The following is a 9,560-nucleotide window of genomic DNA, read 5'->3' as shown; positions in this document are numbered from 1 at the left end:
CGAGGCTGGGCTGGGAGGATGAGGACGCGGCTCCTCCTTCTTCATCGTCCCACCCCGTTTCCGGCGGAAGCGGCCGCAACAAGGGAAACTTTATTGTTCCCGTTGGGGCGGCGAGGATGTCGGTGAATTATGCAGCGGGGCTGTCGCCGTACGCGGACAAGGGCAAGTGCGGCCTCCCCGAGGTGAGCGCGGCCGGGGGTCCCGAGGCGGCCGTCAGGGCCGTGGGCTGGGCGGGGCCGGCCGGCAGCGGGGCATTCTGGGAATATCAGGAGACACTGAGGCTAGATAATGGGAGGGACTTCCCAGTGAGGAGGGGGCGGGAAGTGACGCCCCAGCGCGCCTGGGGACGCGACCACGCCTAGCTCCGGGTCGGTCTGGCCGGGACTGAGGGTAGGACCCGCGTCGGAAAGTCTTGAAGTTCTGATGGGGGAGCAGGGGATGTAGTTCCCGGAGGAAGGCTCTACCCGGGCAAAGGCGGGCAGGTGGGAATAAGCAAAGCTGGAGGACAGATGAGGCCAGAGGGGTTTCCAGAACCAGGCCAGAATGGGCCTCAGGTGCCGAACTGGGAGGTTGACAGTATCCCGAGGGTGATGAGGAAGGGTTTTGAGATGGGGAGGAACCTGGGGGATATAGGTCAGAAAGACCCCTCCAGCCACGCTGAGAGGAACTCCCCCCCCAGACACCGAGACCTTGGCGGGGTCACTTCCTTCTGGGTCTTCTCTCCCCTTCTGTAATCTGGGGAGATTGCCCCCGTCCCACAAAGGCTGGTCCGTTCCTTCCGAGTCGGGCATTAATGAGCTCCCAGATGGCTGCAAGCCCCACTCTTCTCTCCTGCCCGGTTTTCACTTGATTCCGCAAACGTTTATTGAGCACCTACCACGCACCAGCTACTTTCTCCACCCTGGGGCCACATCGGGGAGCCAGCCCCGCCAAGCCCCCTCATTCCAGATGGGAGACAGCTGAGCAGCAAAGAAATATAAGAAGTCAGATGGTGGTACGCGCTAGGGAGAGACGTCAGGCAGATGAGGAGTAGAGCTGGGGGCTGCATTGAAACTGGGTGGCCGGGGACAGTCATCCCTAAGATGACTATTTTTTCCCTTATTTTAAAAACAGTGGTAAAATATACATCACATAAAACTTCCTCTCTTAACCATTTTCAAGTGTACAGTTCAGCAGTATGAAAGACATTCGTACTGTTGTGCAACCATCACCACCCTCCATTTCCGGAACTTTCTCATCTTCCCAAGCTAAAATGCTGTCCCCGTGAAACACTGACTCCCCATCGCTTCCCCCAGGCTCTGGCCCCCACCGTCTACTTCCTGTCTCTGTGAACCTGACTCCTCTCGGGATCTCACATAAGTGAAATCATACAGTATTTGTGTTTTTGTGTCTGGTTTATTTCACTGATCATATTGTCCTCAGGTTTCATCTGTATTGTATAATTCTTTTTTTAATTTATTTATTTATTTTTGGTTGCGTTGGGTCTTTGTTGCTGCACGCAGGCTTTCTCTAGTTGCGGCGAGCGGGGGCTACTCTTCATTGCAGTACGTTGACTTCTCATTGCAGTGGCTTCTCTTGTGGAGCATGGCATGGGCTCTAGGCGCGTGAGCTTCAGTAGTTGTGGCTCGTGGGCTCAGTAGTTGTGGCTCTCAGGCTCTAGAGCACAGGCTCAGTAGTTGCAGCACACGGGCTTAGTTGCTCCGTGGCATGTGGGATCTTCCCAGGCCAGGGCTCGAAACCGCGTCCCCTGCATTGTCAGGCATATTCTTAACTGCTGCTCCCCCAGGGAAGTCCCAGAATTTTCTTTTTAGCTGAATAATATTCCATTGTATGTTTAGACCACATTCGTGAGTATCCACTCATCTGTTAATGGACACTGGGGCTGCTCCCTTACTTTAGCTATTGTGAATAATGCTGCTGTGCACTTGAGTGGGCAAGTGAGATAACTTTTGAGCCAAGATGGAGAGGAGGTGAAGGGGGAGTCATGTTGGTGTCTGGGCAAAGGCCATTTCAGGCAGAAGGCACAGCCCGTACAAAGGCCCTGAGGCTGGATCGTGCTTGGTGTCTTACAGGAATAGTGAGAAGGCCTATGTGGCTGGAGCAGAGTGAGGCAGGGTGGAGGTGAGGGCAGGGAGGTGACAAGGTAGGTTGGGCATGGCCTTGTGGGCCTTGGGGAGGACTTAGGCTTTTCCCTCAAAGAGAGGTGGGAGCCCTGGAGGGCTGTGGGCAGAGAAAGGACATGGTGACAAGCTGCCTTTTCCCATCCATTCTCCTCCTCCTGGGCAAGGCTGGGCAGTTCAGTCTGTGGCTTGTGGCCTTTGCCACTGTGGGATGTGTTTCGACCCCCTCCTGAAAGCATGCAGCGCAGATTGGGACTGAAACCCACATGCTGGGACTTGAACCCGGCCATGTTCCAGGTTGGGACTTGAACCCACCGTCTTTTGAGATCACACACCTCGTCTCAGGACTTAATGAAGCTCAGGTTCTTTATGTCTCATCGCAGAAAGAATTCAGTGAGAGACAGAGAGATAGGTAAGAAGTGGATTTCTTTAGAGATACACTGTGATGCCATAGACAGAATGTGATCCATCTCAAAAGGCGAGAACTGGCCTTGGGAGAAACACACTCCACAGAGTGTGGGCCATCTCAGAAGGCATGAGGCCGCAAACATAGCGTGACTAGTTTGTATGGGCTGGGTAATCTCGGAGGCTAGTGAGTGGGTGGATTATTCCAACTATTTCGGGAAAGGGGCGGAGACTTCCAGGAATTGGGCGGCTGCCCACTTTCTTAAAGGTTTAGCCTCTGAACTGTCCTGGCAGCCATGGGGTTAACATATTTAGCACATGCTAATGTATCACAAGGAGCGCACAGTGAGGCTGGAGGTCCACCAGTAGTCGAATCCTTTTTTTTTTTTTTTAATTTTTGGCTGCATTGGGTCTTTTGTTGCTGTGAGCAGGCTTCCTCTAGTTGCCACTAGTGGGGGCTACTCTTCAGTGTGGTGCGCTGGCTTCTCATTGCGGTGGCTTTTCTTGTTGAGCACAGGGCTCTAGGCTCTCGGGCTTCAGTAGCTGCGGCACACAGGCTCAGTAGTTGTGGCACGAGGGCTCTAGAGCTCAGGCTCAGTGGTTGTGACGCAGGGGCTTAGTTGCTCCGCGGCATGTGGGATCTTCCCGGACCAGGGATTGAACCTGTGTCTCCTGCATTGGCAGGCGGATCCCCCACCATTGTGCCACCAGGGAAGTCCCTGGAAGTTGAAGCTCGAGCCATCTTGGACCTAGTTGGTTCCAACCAGTTTTTGTCATGTCCCAAGGCTCCGTCATTCTTTTAAATGTTGTGCCCTGCACCCTTCCCTCCTGTTTCACTCCCTTCCACTCTCTCTTACCCAACAGATCTTTGACCCCCCTGAGGAGTTGGAGCGGAAGGTTTGGGAGCTGGCACAGCTGGTCTGGCAGTCCTCCAACGTGGTCTTCCACACGGGCGCGGGCATCAGCACCGCCTCTGGCATCCCCGACTTCAGGTCCGTGAGCGTGGAGGGAAGTCGAGGCAGGGCCTGCCACACTGCCATGGGCTTCCCTGTGAGCTCACAGATGCCCAGGCATTGGAGCCCCTCCTGCCACCTTCCCTCCCGCTGAGTCTGAGGTGACCTGTCCGTCCCCTGGGGTGTTGGGGATGGGAAAGACCCTTCCTTAGGAGCATGTCCCTTTATATCACACCCAACCTTCCCTTCCATTGGCCAGAACTTGGTCGCCTGACTATGCCTGGTTGCAAGTGATGCTGGGAAATGTAGTCTTTTATCTAGGCTCACTGTGCATGGCTAAATAGTGGGGTTCTATGATTACCACAGAAGAAGGGGAGAATTGATATCAGGGACAGTTAGCTCCACACTTACAACATTTTTCTGTCAGACCTTGTGGGGCATGTGGCTTAACATCTGGCCCTCAGTTTCCTCACCTGTAAGTGAGGATGAGAGACCAGCTGAGGTCTAACGTCCCTCTGCTTCAGGCAGCCTGTGTTAGACAAGAGTCTGGTTGCTGAAAAGCAGGGGTCTCAAACTGGTGGCCCCCGAGTAGCCCCCGTAGGTGCCGCGTTGGCATTCCTACCCCACGGGGCAGGCCTATCGCATCTGTACTCTAAGGCCTCTCAGGCCCCCAGCACAGACTCTCACAGCAGAAGACCAGCTTCCTCGTTCTTGGAGGAATGTTAGAATTCCAAGGTGTGAATCTCACCCCCCTTCCGTGACCTGCCATGGCTCCCCATTGGCACACAGGAGCGTTCCACGCACTTCAGGCTGGAAGTCAAAGCCCTTCCCGAGCCAGCCCTGGGTCAGCTCTCCAACCTCAGGCCCTGCTGCTTCTGCTGCAGCCCCTAGACCCCTCACAGGCTGTTGCCAGCCCCCTGGCCTTCTGTCTGAACTGCCCTGCCCTGTCCCCTCTGTTCAAGACAGCTCAGCCTCCTCCAGGAAGCCTTCCCACAGTCCCACAAAGAGCCCTTACTGCTTTCACGGGGCCGGGCCAGCCCAGCCCCGGGTTCCTCCCTCTGCCCCAGCCCCACAGGACTGGAGGTTCTGCATGCCCCTGTGCCTCTCCACACAAGATGGAGGATTCCTTGAGAGCAGGGCCTGGGTCCACTAGGGCCCCAGTATCACCCAGTGCAAGGCCAGGCTGAGTGCAGCAGCAGTAAGTGTTGGCTGAATTGAATAATTAATTTCTGCCCTTGTGTACCACATTCTCCCTCCTTCCTCCCCCATCGCCTCCTTTGTCTGTGTCACTCTATCTCTGTCTCTCTCTGATTCTGTCTTTCTCCGCCTCTGTGTGCCTCTCTCTCTGTGTCTCCCCGACCTGCCACCTCAGGGGCCCCCACGGCGTCTGGACGATGGAGGAGCGGGGCCTGGCCCCCACGTTTGACACCACCTTTGAGAACGCACGGCCCACGAAGACCCACATGGCGCTGGTGCAGCTGGAGCGCGTGGGCCTCCTCCGCTTCCTGGTCAGCCAGAACGTGGACGGGCTGCACGTGCGCTCCGGCTTCCCCAGGTGCACCCAGCGTCCAGCCCCACTAGGCCTCAGGCAGGGCTGCTCCTCTCTCTGAGCCTCGGTTTCCTTATTTGGAAAACAGGCGTTGCGGGTGGCCCCTCTCTGTCAAGACTACTGTGGTGATTCAGGCAGGCGGCCAGGAGAAGTGCCTGGCGCGCAGCTGGGGAATTGTGGTCCCCTCTTCCAGGTCCTGGGGGGAATTCCAGCCCTGAGCGCTTTGGATCTCGGTTGGGCGGGGGATCTGGGCACCCTGCTCCTCCACTAAGCCTCTTCCTTCCGCTCCCACAGGGACAAGCTTGCAGAGCTTCACGGAAACATGTTCGTAGAAGAATGCGTCAAATGTAAGACGTGAGTGCCACGAGGCTGGGGGTGGGGGCACAAGGCGGGGATGACCCAGGTCGGGCTCTGAAAAAGAGTCTTGTGAGGTGAACCTGACGTTTCCAGAGATGAGGGCGCGACCCTCCCAAGGTGGGACTTGGGGGCGTATCTTCCTCCCGGGAGGTGTATTCATTTCCTGCGGCTGCTGTCAGAAAGTGCCACAAGCTGAGTGACTTAAAACAACAGAAACTGGTAGTCTTATGGGTCTGGAAGCTTGAAGCCCAAAATCAAGGTGTTGGCAGGGCCGTACTCCCCCCGAACCCTGTCAGGGAGGATCCTTCCTGCCCCTTCCAGCTCGTGGTGTTTTCCGACCATCCTTGGCTGTAGACTCATCACGCCAACCTCTGATTCCATCTTCACGTTTCCGTCTCCCCGTGTGCCTGTGTCCCCTCTTCTTTATTTTTAAAAGATATTTATTTATGTATTTAGTTGCGGCATGCGGGATCTTCCTTGTGGCATGCGGGATCTTTTTAGTTGTGGCATGCAGGACCCTTAGTTGTGGCATGCGGGATCAAGTTCCCTCACCAGGGATCGAACCCAGGCCCCCTGCATTGGAAGGTCAGAGTCTTAACCACTGGACCACTAGGGAAGTCCCTGTGTCCCCTGTTCTTACAAGGACACCAGTCATATGGATTAGAGATCACCCTACTCTAATGTGACCTCATCTGAACCCAGAACATGTGCAACAACCCTATTTCCAAATAAGGTCTTTGTGCATTTTTAAGTATTTATTTATTTACGTAATTTGGCTGCACCAGGTCTTAGTTGTGGCACACGGGATCTTCGTTGCAGCATGCAGACTCTTAGTTGCAGCATGCATTTGGGATCTAGTTCTCTGACCAGGGATCAAACCCGGGCCCCCTGCATTGGGAGCACGGAGTCTTACCCACTGGACCACCAGGGAAGTCCCTCCAAATAAAGTCTTATTCCAAAGTACCTGGGAGCCGCCATTCAGCCCATAACAGGGTGTGATGGGGCGGGACCCCCCTCTGGGAAGGCTGAGCCTTCCTGGAACAGGTGGCCTCTGGGCGTGTCTCCTGCTTCCGGGCACAGGTGTGAATAACTCAGGTGTGGGGGGGGGGGGTGTGGCTCCCTGTGGATGGAATCTCTCTCTCTCTCTCTCTCTCTTTTTTTTAATTAATTAATTTATTGGCTGTATTGGGTGTTCGTTGCTACACACGGGCTTTCTCCAGTTGCAGCGAGTGGGGGCTACTCTTCTTTGCAGTGTGCGGGCTCCTCATTGCCGTGGCTTCTCTTGTTGCAGAGCACGGGCTCTAGGCGCGTGGGCTTCAATAGTGGCAGCGCACGGGCTCAGTAGTTGTGGCTCATGGGCTCTAAAGCACAGTCTCAATAGTTACGGCACACAGGCTTAGTCGCTCCACGGCATATGGGATCTTCCTGGACCAGGGATCGAACCGTGCCCCCTGCGTTGTCAGGCGGATTCTTAACCACTGCGCAACCAGGGAAGTCCTCTTTAGTCTCCTTTATCTGGAACAGTTTCCAACCGCTCTCTGTTTTCCGAACTGCGGACCTTTCGAAGCAGCCAGGCCAGCTGTTTCATGGGAGGCCCCCTCTGCCCCCCATGCTAAGTCTGCTGGATGTCCCCTCATGCTTAGATTCTGGTCGCGTGGCCCCTGCTTTCCTGGCAGAACAGCTTCCGGCAAAAAGCAAGAGCCACACACGTGGGGCCGCAGGGTGGGTGCCCAGGCGCAGGCGGGGAGCTGACCCCTTCCTCCCCCGATGCAGGCAGTACGTCCGGGACACCGTTGTAGGCAGCATGGGCCTGAAGGCCACTGGCCGCTTCTGCACCATGGCCAAGTCAAGGGGGCTGCGGGCCTGCAGGTGAGTGGTCCCTCCCCACGCCCTGGACCCCAGCGGAGGCGGCCAGTCTCCCTGCTCACTCCGCCACCCTCCGTACAGGGGGGAGCTGAGAGACACCATCCTGGACTGGGAGGACTCGCTGCCTGACCGGGACCTCGCTCTGGCCGACGAGGCCAGCAGGTCTGACCCCCCGCCAAGCCCAGGGTGGGGTGGGCAGGGGAGGGGCAGAAACACAGCCAGCTCCAATCCCGGGGACATCAGGGAAGGATTCCAGAAAGAGGTGGCCCCCACCCTCCCTGGGCCTCGCTTCCCCCATAATAATGGCAGCTCCTGTGTACTGAGGCCTCACACCCTCCGCCCCGGCCAAAGGCCTTGCACACCGTCCTCACCGCAGCCCAGGACGTGTGCTGCTCCGGGCCCATTTTACAGATGAGGAAACCGAGGCCAGAGCAAGTGGACGCCTCCGTCCACGCTTCCCAGCCAGGACGTGACTGAGCTGGGAGTGGAACCCAGGAGCCCAAGTGGGGAAGGTCCCTCCCACGTCAGCAGCTCCACCTCTGCCAGCCTGGGTGGGGGTGGCTCTGGCAGAAGGGATGCGGGAGGGGGAGGATTCAGGGCGGCTTGGAAGCTGCGGCAGGCCCGCCGCCAAGCAGAGGTGGGCGCTGTGTGAGCCAGCCTTGCTGGGCTGGACCGGGGTGGGGGGGGCGTTGGCAGAGCAGTGAAGCCCTGGCATTTGAGCAAGGGTAGGGGAGTGTGTGTCGGAGACCACCCAGCCCCAGCTTCGTGGGGCAGGAGGAGGGCTGCAGAGACCCTTCCCAAGGGGCTCAGACTAATCCCGCCTCCCGGCCCCAGGAACGCGGACCTGTCCATCACGCTGGGCACCTCCCTGCAAATCCGGCCCAGCGGGAACCTGCCCCTAGCCACCAAACGCCGCGGAGGCCGGCTGGTCATCGTCAACCTTCAGCCCACCAAGCACGTACGTGCGGGAGTCCACCCCCTACCCCTGACTCCTGACACCACCCCAGGCCCCCACAAGCCGCCTCCCTCGGCCTGACCGGTCCCCGCCCCCGCAGGATCGCCACGCAGACCTGCGTATCCATGGCTATGTAGACGAGGTCATGACCCGGCTCATGAAGCACCTGGGCCTGGAGATCCCAGCCTGGGATGGCCCCCGCGTGCTGGAGAGGGCGCTGCCGCCCCTGCCCCGCCCGCCCGCCCCCAAGCTGGAGCCCAAGGAGGAGGCCCCCGCCCAGCTCAACAGCCCAGCGCCTGCCAGCCCCAAGCAGGAGCCCACAGCTGAGCCCTGCACCCAGCACAACGGCTCTGGGCCCGCCAGCCCCAAAAGGGAGCGGCCGGACAGCCCTGCCCCCTGCAGGCCCCCCAAAAGAGTGAAGGCCGAGGTGGTACCCAGCTGACCAGGGGGCCCCGGGGAGGGCGGGGCTTTTTGTAGAAACCATGGATTCTTTTTTCTTTTCCTTTTTCTTACTGGTCTCACTTTGTTATTTTTCTATGTCCTTGGGGGGAGACCTCAGGGCTCTGAGAGCTGGGCTCCAGGCCCCAGGGGCAGACTTGCCCTCTCTTGCACCTCCCTTTAGCTTGGGGCCTCTGGAGGGGGCCTGGGAAGGAGCATCCCCCACCTTCGACCCTGACCTTGGAGCTGACATCCCCCACCCCACACCTGCTCCACCCCCAGGCTCCAGCCCCTGACTCAGGATGTTCCTGGGAGGTGTGGCCAGGCCCTCTCTGGCTTCCAAGCCTAAACAGGAACTAACCCCATCTGCCTCCTGGGCCCTCATGCTCCCCAACCCCTGCCTACCCCCAAACAGCCTTTACAGTCCCTCCAGGAGGGAAGGGAGACAGAACCACCATTCAGGAGCCAAACTTCCTGGCAGGACTGACAAGAGCGGCTCACACTGCCTTTGGGGCTGGAGGGAGAGAGGTGTGTCCACCTGGCTTCCTCCAGGCTTCCAGAAAAGCCTTCAATGCAATAAAAGCAGAATTTCTTGCATCTGAGTCTGTGTTTACCATCCACAACCTGGCCCTGGGTCCTAGCCCCTGGGGGCAGAACTGTGTGGTCCCCTCACCCCCTGGGATGTGTGCCTGGGCATTTGTTCCTGAACCAGGCCTGAGGCTGAAGGAGGGCCTTACCAGCCGCTGACATTTGCTGAGTCCTCACTTTGTCATTCTTACTTGCGGGACTCTTTAATATGTGCCCTCTGCTGCTAGGCTGTGAGCCCCTTGAAGAGGGACGCCACGTCTTTTGATCGCGATTGCAAGGCGCCCCCCCCCCCCCCCGGGCCGGGGATGAATGACGCTTTAAAGGAAGAG

The 9,560-nt window shown here is 57.9% G+C and overlaps 1 protein-coding gene across 4 annotated transcripts; it reads left to right on the top strand.

Moving 5' to 3' along the window:
* The first annotated feature begins 69 nt into the window (after positions 1 to 69).
* Positions 70 to 9,240, top strand: SIRT6 (sirtuin 6). 4 transcript variants are annotated; one of them, XM_057710465.1, is made up of 8 exons: positions 70 to 182; positions 3,390 to 3,517; positions 4,851 to 5,033; positions 5,322 to 5,381; positions 7,158 to 7,253; positions 7,332 to 7,412; positions 8,085 to 8,208; positions 8,306 to 9,240. In XM_057710465.1, the coding sequence occupies exons 1-8, from the start codon at positions 117 to 119 to the stop codon at positions 8,645 to 8,647; spliced, it is 1,080 nt and encodes a 359-aa protein (XP_057566448.1). In that variant the 5' UTR covers positions 70 to 116; the 3' UTR covers positions 8,648 to 9,240. The 4 variants fall into 4 exon arrangements, with proteins under 4 accessions (XP_057566448.1, XP_057566449.1, XP_057566451.1 ...); XM_057710466.1 differs by lacking the exon at positions 70 to 182 and adding an exon at positions 317 to 390; XM_057710468.1 differs by lacking the exon at positions 70 to 182 and adding an exon at positions 423 to 482.
* Positions 9,241 to 9,560: the final 320 nt, after the last annotated feature.

Source organism: Hippopotamus amphibius, chromosome 15 (genome assembly GCF_030028045.1).
Source record: "Hippopotamus amphibius kiboko isolate mHipAmp2 chromosome 15, mHipAmp2.hap2, whole genome shotgun sequence".
Classification (NCBI taxonomy): Eukaryota; Metazoa; Chordata; class Mammalia; order Artiodactyla; family Hippopotamidae; genus Hippopotamus; species Hippopotamus amphibius.
The sequence above is the reverse complement of the archived record's forward strand: the minus strand, read 5'-3'. Positions and strand labels throughout refer to the sequence as shown.